At 33.5% G+C, this 24,140-nt stretch overlaps 1 protein-coding gene across 5 annotated transcripts; it reads right to left on the bottom strand.

Annotated features, from left to right (window-relative positions):
* Nucleotides 1-1,838: 1,838 nt before the first annotated feature.
* On the bottom strand, nt 1,839-23,756 carry LOC110026228 (probable carboxylesterase Os04g0669500). Of its 5 annotated transcripts, none has more exons than XM_020727094.1 (8): nt 23,468-23,756; nt 15,275-15,327; nt 13,937-14,060; nt 13,719-13,840; nt 8,298-8,405; nt 6,853-6,927; nt 2,149-2,185; nt 1,839-2,033 (listed from the first exon to the last, which is right to left on the bottom strand). In XM_020727094.1, the coding sequence occupies exons 1-8, from the start codon at nt 23,754-23,756 to the stop codon at nt 1,981-1,983; spliced, it is 861 nt and encodes a 286-aa protein (XP_020582753.1). In that variant the 3' UTR covers nt 1,839-1,980. The 5 variants fall into 5 exon arrangements, with proteins under 5 accessions (XP_020582753.1, XP_020582756.1, XP_020582758.1 ...); XM_020727097.1 differs by having other exon boundaries at nt 1,997-2,033; nt 2,149-2,180; XM_020727099.1 differs by lacking the exon at nt 2,149-2,185 and having other exon boundaries at nt 2,001-2,033.
* Between the last annotated feature and the right edge of the window lie 384 nt (nt 23,757-24,140).

The raw sequence follows: 24,140 nt of genomic DNA, 5'->3' as shown, positions 1-24,140 counted from the left end.
TATTTTGAGAGGAGTTTGATTGTTTCAAAGCATGCATGCGATGAAACATGACATGTAAGGAGGGAGACCGGTTAAATATGAGCACATTTCAAAGTTTTTTATTTAGGAAGATTTACAAGCATGCCACTAAATTCTCATGTATTTACATATCCAACACCTAACTTCAAATTTTTTTTTTTCCTTACATATCCAACACCTAACTTCAAATTTATAATTTAAAAGTTGGCAAAATATGGAGTTTGAAAAATTGTGCCCACTTGGATTAAGCCCTTCAATAGTATTCCAAATTTTATAGCATCCCTTGCATCAATGTATATAAGGTGACTTCTGCAAATATTTTTAAGAATAGAAAATTAGAAGCGCTTTTTCTCATGTTTTGCTTCTTACGAGGTTATTTATAAAGTTGTTTTTGTTGCCCGACCATCACTTCGCCGTCATCAAATCGATGATGTTCACCAGACCATCGCTGCCTGAAAATCACCATAACCGTAGCCAGACCACCACCAACTACCACCAACTGGTTGTTGCCTTCACGAGACCGACGTTGCAAGACTGCCACTATTGTCGCCACCAAACCACCATCACCGGGTGGCCACCATTGGACCATCGATGCCTGGTCACTATCGTTGCAAGGGTTGTCAATTTGGGTCAGCGAGTCAGGTTCAGGTCCGACCCAAATAGAGTCAAGTTGAATCCAACTGAAATAATAAACCGGTCAAAAACCAAATCCCAAACTTGAGCTCGTCCCATGAAACTCAAAACAGTCCCGAACTTTTGTGTTTATTTGGCTCATGTTTGAGTTTTCGGGTTCCATCCGAACAAGACCCAAATAATAATAGGGTTGAATTATCTATTTGAACCCGGCTTGAAAAATGCTCGGGTTAAACGTAACATAGATTTTTCGAGTCAAGTTTGGGTCGTATTGTCGTTTCCAATCAATTTTTGACACCCCTAAAAGTTGTCGTTGTAGGACAACTATAGTATGACTGCCATCGTCGTTGTTGGGGGACCACTACACTATCAACAACATTGACATTAAATTTTTGGGCACACATATTTAGTTGGTTTTCTGTCAAGCAGTCAGGTTGTTGTCACTTTCCCAACATATTTCGCCACTCATCTAGTGAAAGTCACTTTGATAACCCCACTAGTGTAATAATGCTAGAGAGTATTCAATGGTTGGTAGAGTCTTGAACCTACATAGAGTTTTAATTATTTCAATTGGATTATGTCTTATAATTTTTACTCTTTCGAGTTTTCCATATAAAAACTCTTCTTATTTGTGTATGTGTCAAACATTTGTACGACATGACACTAACAAGGGTGAAACTAGCTTCTTTTTTGAAAGGGAGCAAACTTATTATATATATAAAATAAACTTTACAAGCAGTCTAAATCACCAGATCCTTTGCCTTTAAATATCAATTCATCTATTAAAACTTAACAAAAACAAAATCATAATATTAACATATCAACATAAATAAGTTAAAATTAATAATCAATTATTCATAACATAAAATATATGTTAAGCAAATAAATTATTCAAAATCTAATAATTTAATATGATGGAATGACACATTTTTAAGAATAAATATAACATCAGCCAATTTTTAAGCTTTCTTTAAAAGTTAAAATAACCTTAAGCTCATCAGTTTTATCGAGCCGAACACGAGCCTATTTGAAATGTATTTCAAACTTATCGAACCGAACACGAAAATACTATTAACAAGTCATTTCGAGCATGAGACGAACACGGGAAAAAAAAAAGACGAACAAAACTTAACTCATTTACACCCATAGTTTCAGCTCGCTCAAACTCTGCTCATTTACACATGTAGTTGCAAGCCCTCCGTAGTCAATTTCAACATTCTAAGCATATTGAGACGATGTTTTTAGTTATTTTTAATTAAAATATATCCATCTATTCTCATTTTTAGCCATCGCATCCAATTGAGTTAACTTATGGATCGAATAGGAAGATCAACCGCCATGGTGCCGTCGGTGGGGGCATTTAGTTAGTGTCTTCCCTTCGGCTGCAGCCATTATTTAACAATTGAAAGATTTTCAAACAGACCACTCAATTTCCATTTAATTGTGTATTAAACATCTAATATATATAAATAAAATCTTAAATCATGAGGCCCCAACCTTGCTTTGAACTGTGAAAAAGCCTGTACCTCCTGTCCTAATCAACGTCACATCGGGTCGAATCATGAAAATGACCAAAAAAAAAGTTAACAACCTAAATAACTAATAATACTTTTTTTTTGTTAAAAAAAGCATAATAATTTAAAATTGTCCAATCATGAAAATGACAAAAAAAAATTAACAACCTAAATAACTAATAATACTTTTTTTTTTTTTTGTTAAAAAAAGCATAATAATTTAAAATTCATCTAATTAATTATCTACTTAAATAAAAAAATTATTTGTTAATAAATTGTATGACAAGAAACTTTCATTTTGCATTTGCATTGGAAACCTTCAAAACAAAAAAATTCCGACATTTAAATGCAAACGACATAATTTTTTTGTATTTATACATCAATCACCTAAAATTTAATATTTAAATTTATACTATTTTATTATTTTAAATTATGCATGGAAGGTTATTTTACACTTTTAAAAAACTATTAACAAAAAAAAATTTTAATGTGATGTCAAAGAATTGAGCCGCATACATATAAATAACAATGCCAACAAGGTTAAGCAATTTTATATAATATATATTTGAGACACGCCTCTAAAATAGGACACCGGACGACTTATGACACCGTTGTCAAGGATGTTAATATAGGATTCTACCGTTACATTACGAACTTCCTGACAAGCAAAATATGTGCGCTCGCGTGCACACATAGATTCAACACATAAAAAAAGAGCTAATAGAAGGAAAATCAAAAATTTTTATGTGAAAAATTCAATTTGAGTAAAAATTGCAGGGCTTAGCTAAGTTGAAATGATTCTACTATATTGATGCAGGTTACAAGACTTTACCAGCTCTTGAATAGCAGGAAGCAATATTACATAAGTAGGAGTTATCAATATAACTTCTAATAAGAAAGTGGCAAAATATGTTGGAAAAATGGCAACGACCAGACTATTGTGAATGAAGACCTATGATAAAAGTCGTGTGCCAGAAAATTTAGTGTTAGTGGTGGCTCGATGACGATGGTATGAAGGCGACGATGGTAGTTGGGCAACAAAAGGTCGAGTGGTGGCAGTGACCTGAAGATGATGGTTCGACGGTGGCAACAATGGTGGCTGGGCACACTGGTTTAGCGATGGTGGAGGTAATGGTTGAGCAATTGTGATCAAGTGACAATAGCAATGACATCCGAGCGATGGTGGTCTAGCAGCATCAATGGTTGAAGATGGATGCCCAGTAATAGTGGAAGTTTAGAGGAGTCGACTAAGTGTCAGTGATCCGATTACGACAATTGTGGTTGAGCGGTGTCGAGTGATGGTAGTCTGGCGGCATCAGTGGCTGAAGATGGCTACATAGTAATGATGGTAATTGTGACAACAACACCATTGGCCAAGCAACCACGACAAGAGATCGAAGGCATTGGTGAGGTGGTAGTGATCCGATGATGACGATTGTGGCCGAGTTGCGATGATTAAGTGATAGTGTTGATGTTAGTCGAGCGATGGTGATCTGGTGACGAAGACGATTTCACGGTGTTAGAGATAGTGCATTGATTTTAATAACCTTTACCCCCAGAGTAGGCTAAATCATTATCTACATTGAAGACAAATGATTATTCCTAAGAGATTGTAGCTAAGCGTCGGAGGTTATGCATGTTTTAGTCAGACAATCGCACAAGAGTGATGGACGAGCAAAATAACCATTGAATAATAATAAACAAGCAACATTGGGCTTGCCATGTGTCGAAGAAATTCACGAGAATCCACCATAAATGCCTGATCAAGTCTTACTCGACAATATTAGCCCGAGTAAAAGAGATCGAATGAACTTCACTTATGATATTTGAGCTACACGAGGTTGTTTGTTAGAGTATTACTCGACGACGTTAACATGTACAAAATAAGTCGAAAAAAATCATCAAATCTGTTTGATCTATTTGTGTGTTAGCCTAAATGGAAGAGTGTTCGTTAAGTGTTAGTGAACGATGTTAACTTGTGCAAAAGATATTTAAGAAAATCCACCAAGGATTATTGACATATCCAAGGTTGTTTATATGACTGTTACTCGGCAGACATTAATCATTATAAAAGAAGTCTAAGGAAATCCATTAAAGATTAATAACCTATGAAAGGTTGTTTATCCGAATGTTACTTGACGATTTCTAACTTGTATGTTGGAATAGGGGTGGGAGAACTACCTTAGGTGAAGACACTTAAAGATTGTGAAAAGTTATGAAATAATTATCATCCTTTAAGGGAAACTCTTCTTGAACCAGACCTTGCAGCCCATCGCTGATTACGTTATCAAGAGCGTCAATCATACGGGATCGTGCCAAGTTCTTACTGAGCGTCAAAGTGTTACAAGAAAGTCGGCTTGTATAAGATTGATAAAAGGAACTAGCAATATTAGAGAGATCAACATCAGGTCCGGTAATGAGAATTTTCACTATAGTGGGAAGGGGGGCCCACACCGATATAAAACTGTTTGTAGAACCTCAAGTAGGAGCTGAGAAATCTCATTATGGAACTGCACATTTGCAGGCAAAGTAATGTCAATTAAAGAGTGAAAAAAGTAGAGGCTTAATGTCCCAAAATTTAAGGTTGTCCTAACATTAGAGTAGGAGGCTCCGTTATTGTCATTATTACGCTAATTGGTCATTTAGTGATTGTCACAAATCATGCAAGGGTGAGAGTGAGTTCCCACGGATGGCGGCAAACTGCTGCGTGCTACTAAATTCAAGGTGTAGAGTTATATATTAATGTTCTAGTGTTGTACAAAGATCCGTCTCACACATAGATAAAAGAAGAGCTAATAGAAAGGGGTACTAGAGGTTTTTACGTGGAAAAATCAAAAGGGTAAAAACCAAAGGCTTTAGAGCCCATTTAAAATGATTAAACTATTCATATGTTACAATACTTTACTCGCCCTTGCATACCCAAAAGCAATATTACACAAGTGTAGATTATTGACTTGGCTTCCACCACGAGAGTGACCAAATACGTTAGGGAAGGAGCAGCGACTTGATTATTGCGGAGGAAGATTGATGATAAAGATTGTGTGCCATAAAATATGATGTCAATGTTGTTGGTAGTGGCGGCGGTGATGATGGTGGCCGAGTAGCAAAGCTCCGGTGGTGGCGATGACTTAACGAAGATAGTCTGATGGTGGCAAGGCAATAATTATCTGATGATGGTGATGACCAAATAATGATGGATTACTAGGGGCGTCAAAGACGGACAATGATAGTGCAACGATGATGAAGGTAGTTATTTGGCAGCGGTGGTCCGATGGTGCCAACAAGATAGTGATGGTCCGGTGGCAATGCTGGTGGTGGTAAGGTAACGATGGTCCAACGGTGGCAACTGTCAAACGTCGTGGTTCGACGGCGGCAACTAGGGTCTGACGATAGCGGTGAGCTGAAAACGGTGGTCCGGTGGCAGTGTGATCGTAGTTGGGTAGTTGTGTTCTTGAGGCTGGTTGCCCAAATGTTGGTGGTTTGATACGGTGACGATGGTGACTGAGCAGCAGTGGTCCAACGATAGCGGGGGCTAGAAGGCGGTGATCTAGTTGTGGTAAAGCTCGAGACCCCTCAAGATCCATAAGATATGATGTCAATGTTGTTGGTAGTGGCGGCGGTGATGATGGTGGCCGAGTAGCAAAGCTCCGGTGGTGGCGATGACTTAACGAAGATAGTCTGATGGTGGCAAGGCAATAATTATCTGATGATGGTGATGACCAAATAATGATGGATTACTAGGGGCGTCAAAGACGGACAATGATAGTGCAACGATGATGAAGGTAGTTATTTGGCAGCGGTGGTCCGATGGTGCCAACAAGATAGTGATGGTCCGGTGGCAATGCTGGTGGTGGTAAGGTAACGATGGTCCAACGGTGGCAACTGTCAAACGTCGTGGTTCGACGGCGGCAACTAGGGTCTGACGATAGCGGTGAGCTGAAAACGGTGGTCCGGTGGCAGTGTGATCGTAGTTGGGTAGTTGTGTTCTTGAGGCTGGGTGCCCAAATGTTGGTGGTTTGATACGGTGACGATGGTGACTGAGCAGCAGTGGTCCAACGATAGCGGGGGCTAGAAGGCGGTGATCTAGTTGTGGTAAAGCTCGAGACCCCTCAAGATTTTGGAGCTCCATAAACCTTTTTTTCCATGTCCGGGTCTCCCTTCATGAAGAAAGTGGGGTCATATGTATAAATTTCTGAGTGACAATCTCTACAAATACTACATAAATCCAAACCTCTATCGAATGACCCATAATTATTCCCTTAATGGTGTCAAAATAAAGTGATCTTAGGCTTGTTTTCATCGTGTCAAGAGACTCGATTTGATTATGAACTAGTCACATTTAGAGATTATTTGATCCCTCAAAGTATTTTCTAAAACTTTTCTTTATGTTTTAAATGCATGATCTACCCTCATTTTGACTCGGATCAAATCATTTTTATGTTGTTTGGTTCATCTCAGCGAGACAGTTCATTTGATCACAAATTAGAGTGCGGGCATTTCCAAATTTGATTTTACAAGCTTCTGGTCTAAATGTACATTAAAATTTGTGCTCATCAATATGATTTTATAGTGATATATACATATATATATATATATATATGTATATATATATATAAAAGCTACCCAAATTTGGTCTTGGCGGCTAAAATCTGAAATAAAATTCTAAATATTATCCTGAAGAACTCACCAAGCGACTCTTGATCCATAATACAAGTGACCGTAGCTCTTCTGTGCTAATGGAATGCCCAAGATTTGGGTAAGCCTGAAAATAAATAAATAAGAAAACGTAAAAATAATCTAAAACTTATGCTGCATTTTAAAGAGGTAAATCGTCACTGTTTGGGGCATTTACAGATATACCACTCAACTCCCATGTATTTACATGCCTACATCTAAACTTTACATTTTTTTACATTTATACCATCCAATTCTTTCATATCACATCAAAAGGATCATCATTTTAATTTTTATAAAATAAAACACACATTTTCATGCACAGTTAAAATGGCGTGAATGCAAAAACTGAAGTTTAGGTGTATTTACAATGGAATTGAGTGGTATGCATGTAAATCTTCATTGCTTTAAATATAATACATTAAAACCATTTAAAATTTTTATTACACGAATTTTAATATAAATTCAACAATTTTGAAAATAAATTAATTAAAAATTAGATCATTTTTTCCTTAAAATTTACTCTGCATTAATAAGTACCAATTATGCACAGCAGTGTTGGATGACAATAAATGAAACAAGGCACATATTGTCGGCTAAAGTCTGCATTCGCTGATGCAAATTGTTACTTCAAAAATGAAATATTTATCATTTTCAAAATTTATGTAAAAGTTGATAGCGACGCCATGAAATTGCTTTCTAACATTTAAACCTTTTTTTGTGGCATTTACATACATACCACGCAATTCTTTTATCTTTGCATGTCTAACATCTAATCTTTCATATTTACATGCATAACGCTCATATCTTTAATATTATATAAAAATATCATTATTACTATTATTTTAAAAAAGAAATACATGTTTTCATGTATATGTTTAATACCTAAGATGTTATAAATATGAATATAAAAGTTAAGATGTTAGACTTATAAATGTATGAATTGTGTGGAATGTATGTAAATTTTCCTTGTATTTATATATAAATACCCATTTATTAAGATTCTTCATTTTAGTTCCAATCAATACAACGTCTTTAAGCGCATAAGTGTGTGTGTGTCTGTGTTTGTGTCACATACATAGCACCCGAAACATTACTGTGTTTGTTGAGAAAGGCTACGATGAGCCAAGTGATGAGTATTGTTTACAAATTCTAGCACCCATGTAATATTTTTGAACTGCCGAATATATAAGTATTTATGAGTGTCATGATCAAGCCTTTCAGAATTTGATAAAAATGAAAAAAAATCTATGGGTTGGGGTTTTATCATGAAGTTTGGTATTTGTGTAATAATTAGAAAAATGTATGAATGAGGGTGCACGATTCGTAAATAACAATGTGTCAAGTGCTATACATATACATACATATATACATACACACATGTATAAATACATACATGGATGAATAATTAATGGTCAACTACTATGAATGAATAAGGGAGGGACGGGACATAATTACCTTAAATTCACATTGCATGCCAAGATCTTCCAAAAATGGAGGCCCTGCCTGACCAGCTTCAAATAAGACAGTTGGATCAGCCATCCCATGGGACCATAATATGGGTGTCTGCAAAACCAAAAAATCAATATATTAAAACATGTGTCATAAGCAGGTTATTCGAACAAAATAATTTTGAAAAAGATACTATAAACATGATTCAAGAGTATAGAGTTGGAATCAAAAAGTCGTTGACAAATGCATGATAAAACTATAAGTATAGTTTAGAAAATGATTATATATAAGAGAAATGAATAGCACAAATTGACAATGAAAAAAACAAAGAAAAAAGACATGATTTTGACGGTAGAAGTTAAAAATTTGTGTAAAACAGTTTAGTGAGATAAATATAGTTTTCTAGTCCAATTTGTCAATCATGACAAGCACTTGAAGATCTCTAAAGATGCCACAATTAAGTAGATGGAATTCATTATGGCCACAATGTTTTTATGAAGTAATAAATATGAAATTTAAACTCACAAAATAGAGTGATATATAACCTTCAACCAATATCAACATAATTCAATAAGGTTCGATAGATATTTCTTCTCTGTGAATACAAATTGATCACAATCTTAAGGGTTGTTTGGAATCACTTTTATTTTTTTTATTTTATTTATTGTTTTTATTTTGTTCTGTCTATGATTGGATTTGAAACAAAATATGTTTGACATATTTGATTAAGATAAAATTGTTTTTAAAAATATTCAAAACACCAACCTTTAAAAGGAGTTTTGAGTGTTTTGAAAAATATGTTTATTTAGTTTTAGAAGCAAAAAATAAAAACATGTAAAAAAAATACACCAAACAAATATATTTAAAAAAATAAAATAAAAAATAAAAAAATGAAAAATAAAATTGATCTCAAAGAAGACCTTAGGCCTTAGTTCTTCACAAAACTAGCATTTAGATCATTTTCTTGAACCATTGGCCTCTATGTTGATGCGTATCACAATGAACTAGCTAAGAATATGACGGAAAAAATGATAAGTTGAGATTTTATAGTGAATTCAATAATTAGATGAGAATTTGAAAATGAAAATAAAAGGATTTTATTGGCTTTCTAAATAACTAAGGCCCAAAATTATTATTTGTTTATTCTTTTTATAAAAAAAAAAATGTGAGAGGCATTTTTTCAAAACATAAAAAATACAGAAATTGTGTTTTTGTTGTTTTAAAAATATATTTTTTGGAGCATTATCTGTGCGACGCTCCGCCGTCGATCGCCCGGCGCTCGCAGCCCCAACCCGCCCACAGGTAAAATTTCATGCTGGGTGGAGCAAGGAAGACGTAGTATACGTCAAGGTTGACAGAGCTTAATAATGGAGTGTACGTGGACTGAACTATTTTATTAAAAGTATAATTTTTTTCTTGAGAAAAAATAAAAAATAACCAACCAAACTTGTTTTATATTTTTTGTTTTAAAACATATAAATCATAATAGTACCAAACGCATTTTCTATAAATAAATAATAATAATAAAATAGCCTAAAAATAAAAATATAAATAGAAAATAGAAAGTGATCCCAAACAAGCCCTAAGATTTGAATGTTGTAAGTAATCAAAATGGAACATTGCATGGTAGTTTTTAAATGTTTGTTAATGAATAGAAGCTAAGCTAACATTCCTCTACTTATATTTTAATTGGCATTTGTTAGATTTGTTTTTCACCGGTTGAAGGCCGCCAAAATTGATTTAATAGTTATAATAAAATTCATCAATTCTTAAATTATGTTTAATTTTGGTGAACCAAAGCCCAATTTATGTCGTGCCCTGTCGAAGTTTTGAGAAAAATTGGTTGAATCCTGGATAGGCTCGATTGTATTTTTCTTTTGCTTTCATTCCATTAAACAACAATATTACAATCTATTTTAGGTACAAAATAAAGTGCATATAATCTATTTTAAGTAACTTAATAATAAATATTTCTAATCTAAATATTCAGCTAAAAGGGAAATATATCAGAATAAATATATTGGAAATAAAGAAGCTTCTAATTATAGAAAACTCTTAAATTAGTTGCCTGATTTTCATCATTCCTAATTGGCATCCCCCTTCAAATTGATGTTGACTAATCAGGAAACATCAATTAGCCAACAAGAAGCTAATAACATTGTCAGGACAAACTTTTCAAGCCGTGAGTGCCAAAGCCTCAGAGTGTCGAAGCCTGAAAATGTCGGAACCCAAGAGTGTCGAAGCCACAGTTTTGTCGAAGCTCAAAAGTGTCGAAGCCTAAAAATGCCGAAGTCCGAAAGACCGAAGCCTGAGAGTGTCAAAGCCCAAGAAGGTCGAAGCCCAAGAGTGTCGAAGCATAAAAATGCCGAAGCCCGAGAGTGTCGAAGCCTAAAAATGCCAAAGTCCAAAAGTGCCGAAGCCCGAGAGGCCGAAGTCTGAGAGTGCCGAAGCCCAAGAAAGCCAAAGCCAAAGTTTTGTCGAAGCCTAAGAGATCTATGGTTTGCTGAAGTCGAAGCCATCGATCTAGGAATGAGTGTCGAAGCCAAAGCCAAGGCGGACGAAGCGAAGCGTAAGAAGCAATCAAAAATGTCACAGAAGCAGTGATGTCTAGTGAAGAAAATCTGAATCGGACGAATAATAATACAAACATAACAACCCTTTTCAACCCAAGAATCCTTGGATTTCACAATGAATGGATTTTGCATTTTAGAATAAGTTTTATCTCCTTCAAGTGATAATTCTTCTTACAGCTTATTCACGCAAATCGAAGAAAATTTCTAGCTAAACTGATGTATCATCCACAAATTCATCAAAACTCGCATTCTTTCTGCAATTCCTCAATCTCCAAAGCCCTAGAAACAAAGGAGGAAGAAGCCGAAAGTCCCACAAGTAACTCTAGAAAAGCCCCAAATATAAACCCATGATTCTCCTTCCCATTCGCCCTAATAAACCAAACAAAAAATTCAACCAATTTCTCCCATTCCTTGACCCTATTAGCCTCCACCATCTCCTCCATCAAAACTCTAAAATCCCTCGACGGGTCCTCCGAATCAACAGTCATTACGATGCTCTGTTTGAACAGGACTTCACCGACCAATTTCGATTTCACCATGATCGACGAGCTGGTCTCACCGGGATCGAAGAAGAGCCGATCGGATCGCAGCCGTCGAATGAAATTCTCGACGGAGTCGTAAGTGTTTTCATCAAAAACTCCAACACTTTATCCATTGTGTTTCTCGTTCCAACGGTAGTGCAGATGAAGAAGACGAGGGTTTTAGACAAAGCAGACGAGCAAAAATAAGGCGAAGAAATAATTCCTCCATTCCCGCAAGAAGACTGGCGGGAAGGGAGTTTTGAAGGTCCTTCAACGATTAACGGTGGTTAGGACTTTTTTTTTTGCTCTGATACCATGTCGAAGTTTTGAGAAAAATATGTTGAATCCTGAATAGGCTCGATTGCCCTTTCCCTTTGCTTTCATTGCATTAAATAACAATATTACAATCTATTTTAGGTACAAGATAAAGTGCATATAATCTATTTTAGGTAACTTAATAATACATATTTTTAATCTAAATATTCAGCTAAAAGGGAAATATATCAGAATAAATATATTGGAAATAAGGAAGCTTCTAATTATGGAAGCTTCTAAATAAGGAAGCTTCTAATTATATAAAACTCTTAAATTAGCTGTCTGATTTTCATCATTCCTAATTGACATCCCCCTTCAAATTGATGTTGACTAATCAGGAAAAATCAATTTGCCAACAAGAAGCTAATAACATTGTTGGGACAAAAAATTCTCAAGCCGTGAGTGCCAAAGCCTCAGAGTGCCGAAGCCTGAAAATGTCGAAGCCACAGTTTTGTCGAAGCTCAAAAGTGTCGAAGCCAAAAAATGTTGAAGCCAAAAAATGACGAAGTCCGAAAGACCGAAGCCTGAGAGTGTCGAAGCCCAAGAGTGTCGAAGCCTCAGAGAGTGCCAAAGCCCAAAAGTGCCGAAGCCTGAGAGTGCTGAACCCCAAGAGAGCCAAAGCCAGAGTTTTGTCGAAGCCTAAGAGATCTATGGTTTGCCGAAGTCGACGCCATCGATCTAGGAATGAGTGACGAAGCCAAAGCCAAGGCGGACGAAGCGAAGCGTAAGAAGCAATTGAAAATGTCCAGAAGCAACGATGTCTAGTGAAGAAAATATGAATCGGACGAATAATAATACAAACATAACAACCCTTTTCAACCCAAGAATCCTTGTATTTCACAATGAATGAATTTTGCATTTTATAATAAGTTTTATCTCCTTCAAGTGATAATTCTTCTTACAACTTATTCACGCAAATGAAAGAAATTTTCTAGCTAAACCGAAGTATCATCCACGGATTCATCAAAACTCGCATTCTTTATACAATTCCTCAATCTCCAAAGCCCTAGAAACAAAGGAGGAAGAAGCTGAAAGTCCCACAAGTAACTCTAGAAAAGCCCCAAATATAAACCCATGATTCTCCTTCCCATTCGCCTTAAGAAACCAAACAAAATATTCAACATGTTTCTCCCATTCCTTAACCCTATTAGTCTCCACCATCTCCTCCATCAAAACCCCAAAATCCCTCGACGGGGCCTCTGAATCAACAGTCATCGCGATGCTCTGTTTTGAACAAGACTTCGCCTGCCAATTTCGATTTCACCATGATCGATGAGCTGGTCTCGCCAGGATCGAAGAAGGCCGATTAGATCGCAGCCGTCAAATGACATTCTCGACGGAGTTGTACGAATCGCCGGAAACAGAGGTTGAAACGGAGGTTGCGGAGAAGCTCTTGATTTCTTCTTCGGTGAAGGTGAGGAAGGAGTTGTGGGAGTCCAAGTAGATGGAGTTAACTGTCTTGAAGGTGTCGTGGACGCAGCCGAAGAAAATGAGTGTTTTCATCAAAAACCCCAACACTTTATCCATTGTGTTTCTCGTTCCGACGGCAGTGCAGATGAAGAAGACGAGGGTTTTAGACAAAGCAGACGAGCAAAAATAAGGTGAAGAAATAATTCCTCCCTTCCCACAAGAAGACTGACGGGAAGGGAGTTTTGAAGGTCCTTCAACGATTAACGGTGGTTAGGACTTTTTTTTTTGCTCTGATACCATGTCGAAGTTTTGAGAAAAATATGTTGAATCCTGAATAGGCTCGATTGCCCTTTCCCTTTGCTTTCATTGCATTAAATAACAATATTACAATCTATTTTAGGTACAAGATAAAGTGCATATAATCTATTTTAGGTAACTTAATAATACATATTTCTAATCTAAATATTCAGCTAAAAGGGAAATATATCAGAATAAATATATTAGAAATAAGGAACCTTCTAATTATAGAAAACTCTTAAATTAGGTGCCTGATTTTCATCATTCCTAATTGACAAGCCCAAGTAAGAATAAAAACTCATTAATAATACCTTCCTTGCTTCAGGCGAGACTTTTTCTCTAATTGTGTTGTTGAAAGGAACCCAGCCACTAAACACAGCTCCACCCCCCAAAGTTTTTGGATATAGAAGCACACTAGCTAAGGTAAGAGCACCTGTAAATAAATAAATAAATAAATATAAACTTAATTCGTCAGTGTTTGAGCTAATTTCAAGCAATAATTAGGAAAAAAATGGTTAAAAATCCCAACCTCCTTGACTGAATCCACATATAAATATGTTTTTAGGACTTATGCCAGCAGCAATCTCTTTGTCTATCATAGAATGTATACTCTTCATAGCTTTGAGCACTCCACCTTCATCTTTTGGTGAAGCCTGATTGGTTAAGCCAACTCAGACAAAATAATTATAAATATTATAAGCATATCGTTTTTAATAGAAGAGAAGCAGAAATTACCAATTACAGCCTCTATGATAATGGAATATTGTTTAACTTATTCTCTTAGTGCCATAAAAAAAGCAGCCATATACACAAACCTTTAAAAAAGCCATCATTCTACACTTTCGAAGAGAACAAATATTTGGGTTTATTTGAGATACCTTTGTCGTTGTGTTGCTTTTGGATCAGCCACCAAAACTATGTTTGGCTACTACTTTCTTATTATTTTTTAAAAATTCATGTGATGATAGTTTTTTTAATAATTAATATGCTAAAGCATAATAGGTGTAAGAAAGCTGTTATGTGACATTTAAAATAAAATATAATTCCCAAATAAGTTTTCAAACAAATTATTTTTCTCACAACAGCTTTACAACCACCTTTACAAAAAATTGAAGATCAGTTCAAAACAACTTTATCACTGCTTCATTTTTAGACTGCTGTTCTACATTTATTTAAATATTGCTTTCTTATTATTTTTCAAAATTTGCAGCGTGAAACAAACAAAAAAAGAGATTATAATCTTGTAAAAAACAAAACACTCCGCAGGACCACAAGGCTCCCACCATTGCAGACTTATCGAGGGAGTTACTTAATTATGCAAACTCAACCTTAAGTTTTGAAAACGCTATCGCTTGATTTGAACTCATGACATGTAGGTCACAACAAAGGCAACAAACTGTGATCAGTTCAGTCCAAATACAAAACAAATGGTGAGAAATCTATTGAAAAAAAAAATAATTATCTGAGCAAACAATTTCATTCCTAATAACAATCTAGTCAAATAATGGCTGAATTTTCAACTTTTCAATCATCACTATGCTAAATAATATTATTTGACAATAATTGTATAATGCAGGTTAATAAGAATAACTCAAGATAGATAGATTATACACTTAGAAGAAGAAAGTAAGACTTGGTGTATTTGGGATCTACTTTGTTCACTGTGTTTTTTATATGTTTTAATTTTTTGTTTAAATAAATAAATTAATATGTTTTTGAAAATAATTAAAATATTTTTTTGGTGTTTTGATTGTTTTTAAAAACAAGCATATTTTTAATCAAATAGATTTTGTTTCAAATTAAAACATAAACAAAAGAAAATAAAAAAATAAAAGTGATCCCGAAAGGATTGACTGGAGAAACTTACAATGCCAATAGGAATCTCATGAATATCAAACCATGAAGGCATGACAGCACCATCTGTAAGATAAGAAAGCTCTGATAAAGTGAAAGAAAAGAATAGGAAAGCAGATCATTAAGATGCGAAGTGATTTTGAAAAAATTGAACAATTCTTTATTAAAAAATTCACGGATAAATTGATGCTTGCTCATCAATTTTGGTAGCAAAAGCGTCAAGGTGGAGCTACTCTGTAGGTATTTGAAAGAAAATAGGACGATTTACATACATACCACTCAATTCCTATGTATTTACATATCTGACACATAAACTTTAATCTTTTCATATATGACATCTTACCTATGCATGAAAAGGTGTATTTCAAATGTTAAAGTTAAAATACTTGTATTTTTTATGCCATGTGAAAGATTTGGGTAGTATATATATGTAAAAAGTAAACTTTAGGAATTGAGTGATTTGCTGCAAACGCCACAAGAAAATATAAGATTTATCGATTAGAGTACTAAGAAGAAGATGAAACAGCTAGAGTTTTGATTATATAGTATCAGTAGTGGTTTATAAGTTATATTATCTGCAAGAATAATATAAATCCAATAGTACATGCATGTTCTGACTATTACTTATTATACCTTCAATAGAAACAACACAGATCTGGTTATGTTAAAATTTCATGACCGAATTTCAAATATGACGCAGACCCAACCATAATTGAAACTCTTGTAAGATTATAGTCATGAAAAATAAACTACACCCCCAATTCCCCTACCATCACTTCTCCCCACATAATTTAAAATTAATAATTTCATAATATTAGTGCAACTGTAAAGATTTTTAAATGAACTTATGCCCATTTGCAAATCATATGCTATTTAATTTAGAATAAATCTTAATGTTAATTGATCCACTGCGTTCATGCATGTTTTTTAATTAATTTTATATTTTTTGCTTTCTCATATGCATCATTACCAGGCAAGTCTATTATGGAGGCTATACATTTATTGAGAGGTTTGATGGAAAAATATAGAGAAAGTAAGGAATATCTACATATGATTTTTGTTGATTAAAAAAAACTTAAGATAAAATTCCAATAGAAGTACTCTGGAGAGTTCTAGAAAAGAAAGGTGTTGATATTGTTGATATTCAAGTTATTATAGATATGTAAACTAGAGTTGTTACTTGTGTTCGAACACAAGGAGGATTGACCAAATATATTTCTACTTCAATTGTATTACATTAGAAATCGGCTTTAAGCCCAATATTTTTGTTTTATTCATCAATATTCTTACTGGACATTTATAAGATGATGTACTTTGATGTATGTTTTTTGCTGATGATATTCTTTTTGTGGATAAGACTAGAGAGACAGCTCAAGAAAAACTTAAATTATAGACGTCAACATTAGAGTCTAAATGCTTTCGTTTGAGTGGATCTAAAACTGGGTACATGGAAAGTAATTTTAGTGATAATAGATCTAGGGCATGGGTTGTAACAATGGGTGATCAAGTCATTAAAAGGAGTAAACGCTTTAGATATCTTGGGATTATTATTTAAAGTGATGGTTATATAGATGGGGATGCTATTAGTAGAATTTAAGTTGGATGGTTGAAGTGGAGGAATGCATCGGGCTCATTGTGTGATAGAAAAGTACTACTAAAAAGATGGTGGTGAGAACTGAAATGTTTTTTGGCGTAGAATGCATTACGAGGGTGTCTGGCTTGAGGGCAATTTTGTTTTTGTATGCCCAAGAGCAATTTAGTCATTTATTATTATTATTATTGTTTGGTATAAATATGTTTGTTATGTCTAGGGTTAGGTTCATGCAGAAGATTGGATTGTGAGTCTGAGGTTTTGGTTTTGGGGGAGATTTCCTACCTCTCGAATTGTAGGAATTGGGAGAGGGAGAGACCACCTACCACTCGAATCGTAGGTGCTTATCTTTGTATTCTCATTAAGTATTTAATTTTTTGAAATAAAAAATTTGTTTGCCCTAATTTATTTGGAAAAACGAGATCATTTTGAAATCAGATCGTATCAGAATGTTGGCCTGCAAAAGAGACTTAAAATTAAGGGTTGTTGAGATAAGAATGCTCGAGTGGATGAGTGGTTTTACACTTAGAGACAAAATGCAAAGCGAATATATCTTTGAAAGGGTTGGAGTTGCTCTAGTGGCATATAAGATTAGAAAGAGTCACCTTAGATGGTTGGGTCACGTTAAATGTTGGTCATTTGATGACCCTATTAAGAGAGTAAATGTTTTATATTTAACTTATGCTGAGAAGGGTCGAGGTAGACATAAAAAATTGGGCATATTGTATAAAAAAAGAACTTAATCTATTAGAATTTAATGGAAATATGACACTCAATAAGACACATTGGAAAAAAAGATTCACGTAGCCAGCTCCACTAAGTGGGACAAAAACTTGTTGTTGCATATGCATCCTTGCCCACTTCATGAGATACAAGATGAAGTGGAAAAGACAAATTCCTCATCATCATCATCTTAGTCATATCTCAAGTATATGAAATGGCTTTATGAATCATCCTCCATTCATTCCTAATAATGGCTACCTTTTTTGTTAATTTTATTTTTAGAGACATTTTACACACCTACTAAAAAGTGTTTTGGATATCATTTTTTTCCTATTCCTTTCACACTAATTTAATTAACATATTATATATATATATATATATATATATATATATATATTGGGTGAGAGAAAATAATCAAAGTTAGAGAGACGCTTACCCATATTAACATTCTCATTTGTTATATATATATATATATATATACCTAATCATATTTTCAATATAATTATCTTTAGTAAGTGTCACTCTACTATCTCAAAAAAACACATTTTTAATCTATCCTTCATAGTTTCATCGCTTACCCATATTAACATTCTCATTTGTTTCACAACCAACCTAAATATCGATGACCTCTTTAATACCTAATATAATATCAATATAGAAGTTAATATTTTTTATTTTTCAAATTGTTAATACTTCGATGACGTGAAAGACAAAACTATTGTGTTGCTGGTGAAAATCACATGAGATGTTGTTAGATGCATGCTCTTAGAAGTAATAATATTTATTAAAAGCATCTAGTGAGGGGAGCTAGTTTTATTTATCATCTTTTATCTCATTATACCAACATGAATTTACCATCATCAAATAAGAAAAGATTGTTGACCTCTAAAATCAAAGTGGTATGATATTATTTTTAATGAACTCATTAGTGATTTGATAACCAAAAATAAAATTACATTATGCCATCAAATAGTTTGTTAAGAGGGTAAAAGGTTGATTAATGTAAGGAGCAACAACGACGAAGATGACAGTGTACCAAGCAAAATTGAAAGCGTAGCAACTAGAACACAAGTTTCAAGTGAAGAATTTAGCATGACCCAATGAAGCAAAATTCAATTCGAGGTTGGTTGCTCAATGAGTTTGTTTAGGAAACTAAATTGTAAATTCTGAAAAATTAGATTAACCTAAATTCTCAACGATGCTTATAATTAAGGCTTAATTAATCTAATTACAATTAAATATATTTTCAATAAGGATCTCTTGGAACATGTTTATTATAGCTAACTATAGCCAATGATTTTAAGGTGTTGTAATTTTATGACCATATATCTTATAATATTTGGATTTCTTTTCTAATCAATGATAAAATATTATTTTGAAAGAAAAATTTTGTAGTATGTGTAATTTATAATAATAGCTTTGAGTTGCAAATTTCATAACTTTTTGAAGTATATTTAAATTTTTGAAGCCATTTTTAATATGACCAGGTAAAAGTTGAAATTGCTATATTCATGTTTTAGTTAAACTTAAAAGTATTCTAAATAGGTCTAAAAGCATCAACTTTCATTTAATTTTTTTATAGTTCCATAGTAACAATCTAACTTTCTATTGAAAAAAGCTTAGTTTTTTTTATATCATTTAATGCCACTCTTATGGCCCGAATTAGAAGAGAATTGGGCACAATTTTTACGTTATGTGAGATCTAGCAATTAGGTTTGAAAAGTTATATAAACCATTTGAATCATCTTATCAATAGTATGCACAGAAAGCTAATTTTTAAATGACTCGTGAATTATTATAGTCAGAGCCAACTTAATTTATCTCTAAACCGCCATTTGAATAATGAAATACAAGCAATTTCAGCCAAAAACAACAGCTATTTTAGAGAAGGACTCATAGGTTCTTCAAGAAACCTCATTTTAAGTTTACGAGTGATCTCTCCCATGATCTCTTAGATTTTTGTACGATTATTTTCACTTATTTGGACAGATTGGTGCATTATATTTATAGATGTTGGAGAAATACATTTGATCTACAATCTTGTATTAGGTTCGCCAAGTCTATAAATATAGGCTAGTTGATACTTTTGTTTAATCAAGACGAAATATATCGGCAACTCGTATGAGGAGATAGTTTCTCCGCTATAAGGAGGAATCTCATGGAATCCTAAGCAACTATGTGTTTAAGCAGGGATATAGGCCGATGCAGTGTTGAACCACGTAATAATCTCTCCTTACTCTTAAGTTGAGATTTATTTATTTGCAGATAAACTTGAAATGCTTATATTGCTGTGTTAGTTAAGCATATCATTATATTATGCTTTAACTGTGTAAATGTTCATTGTTAGAATTGTCTTAATGTAAGTAGAATGAGGAGATGAGATTAGAATATAGGAGATTATATGATAAATTTTATTCCCTTTCTCTACGTTGAAAAATAAAATGAGAAATCATACATAAAAATTAAGAAAATAAATAAATCTAAAAATCAATCTTTAATTTTGAAATCTAGAATTAATTGCAAAATAAAAATGTAATACTACCATCCATGACTATTAGATTATTATAGATGAAATTTTAATTTTTATGCATTGCGGGATTATTATAGATGAAAAGTTGTTGTACACAGAATACTAAGTTGTTGTGAATTGAAAGATTCTAGCCATGGATTCATAACTATTTCAACACTCCAACTCAAATTAGGTTGCATATTGATTATGTCCAACTAATTGATTAGTTTATCAAAATTCATTCTGGCTTAAAATTTGATCAGTATATCTATAATTTAAAAGCTTGTTGGAATATAGTGTAATGGGGCTAGTATATTTTCACTTTTTTCAAAGATGAAATGTCTGTTAATCTTAATGTATGTAGTCCTGTCATCGTGGATATGTTATTAATAATATTTATGGCAATTTAATTGTTATGGTATACTCTAAAAAAATTTAATTGATAGCTTAGCCCTTCTAATAATCATTTCAATCACATTCTTTCACAAATATTAAGTAAAATTGCCCTATATTTCTCTTTAAACTAGTTTTTAAGACCTTTTTCTTCAATATTATTAAATTTCCACATGCATAAGCACAATAACAAAAGAAATCTTTGGTTTGATGCATCTACAATTAAATCAGTATCTGTCGAAATTTTGTTTCCCCTGTTGGATGACTTTTTATACAATACACATTTTTTAGTATGACTTCGAGCAACCATAGAACATAGTTGACAACTTCAATATGATCTTCAGTATGATTGTTCGTATATTTTCTTACAATATTAACAGAGAGCTCAACAATATCAAGATGAGGGAGAGAGAGAGCAGTAAGATTTTTTCCACAAAAAAAATTGATACCTATCTTTATCAACATGGGTGGTATTAAAGGTGATCCCAATTTTCTCTATTAGTTTCATTAGAGTTTTTGTGGGCTAATTTCCATTTTGAAATAGATAAAAAAATTTAAATCCTTTGGAAAATAATAATATAATGTTTTTTATCATGCCATTGTCAAATAACAAAAGTATTTGAAATTTTCAAATATTTTACCTTAAATTCTCGTGTCAAAAACTATTTTAATCTAGTTAGATATTAAAGTTAATTGACAATATAATACTATCTACATATATGATTAGAACAACCTTTTTTATTTAGGTGACTGTATGATAAAAAATATATGATTCGTTTGACATTGAGTAGATCCACACTTTTCAACATATTTAAAGAATCTATCAAACCAAATACAAGAGGATTATTTGAGGACATCTAGAGCTTTTCTAAGCCTACATACCTTAATGACAGTTCTCTGATTTTTTAATCCAGATTAGATCTCCATGTATACTCTCCTTGGCTCCTTATTAAGAAAAGATTTCTTAAAATCAAGTTAATGAAGATTCTAGTTTACATTTTTTGGAAAAGAGCAAAAAAGTCAAAATTTTGTTGAGTCGACGAGGGAGAGAAATTTTTTATATAAGCAATACCATATGATTGGGTTTAACTTTTTGCAATAATTTTAAATTTGTCCATACTCATCTATTTTAGATTTGATAGCTAAGATTCAATTACATAAAAATCTTAAACTTCCAAAGTAAACTTAGATTTCTTCAATTACAACTTCTACTCGAAAATTTTGAGAGTTTCATCAAAATTGTTTGGAAGTTAAATTTTATCAAGAGAAGTGACAAAAAAAGGTAATCCATATGAAACCCCTTTATATTTATTAAATCATAAATTGAATATTAGATGCATGACCTAGGTTTCTTAAGATAATAGAACAATAAGATCAATATCATCATCTATGAATTTATTCTTACCAATTTGTGCTTCGTTATTCCTTGAACCACATTTCGTCTTGGGTGCACTAGAGATATGTTGATTGCAACTTTTTTTCCCTTAAAGTATAGACAAAAAAACTCACTATCTATGTATGGTGCATTGAAAAGGTGATGAGGGAATTTGTGATTCTATTAGAACTTCAATAAGTTGGATATATTTTTAAGGAAGGGAGAGAGTTTGTGGTCCCAGTGAGGGATGATGGTAGATGATAAAATAATTCTTAAACTCCTAAAAACGATTCATACATTCTTTTTACATTGTGAGTTTTTAGGATTTTGATTTAAATTTTATTCATTTTGGGTTAAAATAATAAGATGAGAATTTATACATAAAAAGATAGAAAAAAAACTATTTAGAAAACTGAAAATAGTGAAAATCAGACTTTAAAAAAGAAATCAAGAATTAGCTAAACTGTAAAACTAAAATGTTATCCACAAATTTTTAGAGTTATAGATGAAAAGTTGTCGCGGATAAATTATTGGATTATTGTAGATGGAAAGATACTATCGACACATTGCAAGGTTATTATAGGTGGAAAGTTGTTGACCATGGATTCAGGACTATTTCAATAAATACACTTGAACGAATATAGCATGTTTGGTTGAGTAGATCTTTATTGTTGTGCTCCTTAATCACCATACCACACAAATAACTTATCTTTATCCGTGTACTATGTGAATATAAAACACTTATTTGAGTTCACATGAGCGGATGCATATTATTTAAGAATTTGTGCTAGTTAAGTGAAATTATCATTATTTTTCTTATAGTTTGATCACTCACTACTAATTAGAATAACTTTTCTTTTACATCTAAAATAGGGTTGTATCTATGTGTTATTCATACTTAAATATTATGTGAGATTGAGTTAGAATGATTTCGAATGAAATTCTTATATGCCAATTGCACCCCCAATTCAACCATTTTCTCTATTACAGTAACTTAAACTAAAAGTTTAATATCATGTATACATTCATTTCACATTTTGTCTCTGAGTGTCAAGCCACTCATCCACTAAGCATTCCCTAAGCATTCTCATCTCAGCAACACTTAACTTAGTTTTATGCTTCTCTTTATAGACCAACATTGTGCGTCATAAAGCAATGCAGGTTTAACTACCATCATATAAAATTTTCCTTTTAAGTCTAAGCAGTACTTTCATATAATTTAAATAATTCATGTCATGATTTTTTCAATAAAAAAAAATACTATCTAACACAACCTTTCACTTTTTGTATCTGGGACTTAGGGACAATATTTGGATGTGTCATCTACTGATAATTCAAAATTTAGAGGAATTAAGACAATATTTGGATGATAAAATGATATCAAATTAGTTAAACAAAAATTTAGAATATTGCTTGTAATCTTAATATGTGTGATGTCAGCAAAGTCAGTCAACATTATTGATAGATAAATTGAGACTTGGATACAGTGGGTTTAAGTAATTTTGGATTTACTGTATTCCATTTCAATCACCAAAAAATAAACGATACCAAAATCGTAAATCTCGGAAAGAGGCCCTCAATCCAACAGAACCACCGCTGACGAAAGAAAACTCACAGTTGCATGAGACGGGGGAAGGAGACGCAGACGGAAAGGACCACTTAGTGTTGCTGAACTCTGAGGATGTGAAGAAGGTGCGGATGGGCTCATTGGCCGGACCGGAGTCACCGAGGCCGTGGAGCCAGATGATTAAGCTTCCGGCCATAGGTGGTTCTGTGTTCGCCGGAAATAGTAAGCCCCTTCGCTGGAGGAGGGAGAACGAAAGGACGCTGATGGCGGTGGTGGCGGAGAAGAGTGCGATGGGTCTCAAGAACGTCGAAAGGGCCGTGGTTGCATTTACTCGCATTTTACATAATGCTATGATTCGTCCTCTTATAAGTATTTATATCATTTTTTATTACAATTTCAATTATAACATAGTGCCAACCGATGGGTCTATTTTTCTGAGCTCGGCTGATTAAGAAAACCAGCCGGGCGGTGATTGTGTCTTCCAATGTCTTTTAGTTGGTCGAGGTGCTCGGTCGTATGATGATCTTGCTCGCCCCATGTCAATCGGCCAGCTGCAATTGGGTGAGTCTTGGCTCATTTGCCGTTCAGCTCAAATCTTACAGGTCATGTGTCTCGCATGTCTGGTAGGTTCTTCGTTTCGACCAAATATCCCTATCTCGCAAGGTCTCGGGTGTATATTGTCGTTGTCTATGTGAGGTATTTGAGGAAACTCGCTGTCGGG

The sequence above is a fragment of the Phalaenopsis equestris genome, unplaced genomic scaffold (genome assembly GCF_001263595.1).
Source record: "Phalaenopsis equestris unplaced genomic scaffold, ASM126359v1 Scaffold000359, whole genome shotgun sequence".
Classification (NCBI taxonomy): Eukaryota; Viridiplantae; Streptophyta; class Magnoliopsida; order Asparagales; family Orchidaceae; genus Phalaenopsis; species Phalaenopsis equestris.
This window is presented reverse-complemented; position numbering and strand designations above follow the sequence as displayed.

What these genes read in the sequence shown, in the direction of transcription:
- LOC110026228 (XM_020727094.1), bottom strand. Translation starts at nt 23,756, where the DNA reads ATGCGAGTAAATGCAACCACGGCCCTTTCGACGTTCTTGAGACCCATC. An exon ending in TTCCCCCGTCTCATGCAACT is followed by an intron (nt 15,328 to 23,467) that starts GTGAGTTTTCTT and finishes CTTATCTTACAG; the next exon opens with ATGGTGCTGTCATGCCTTCA. An exon ending in ATGTGGATTCAGTCAAGGAG is followed by an intron (nt 13,841 to 13,936) that starts GTTGGGATTTTT and finishes ATTTATTTACAG; the next exon opens with GTGCTCTTACCTTAGCTAGT.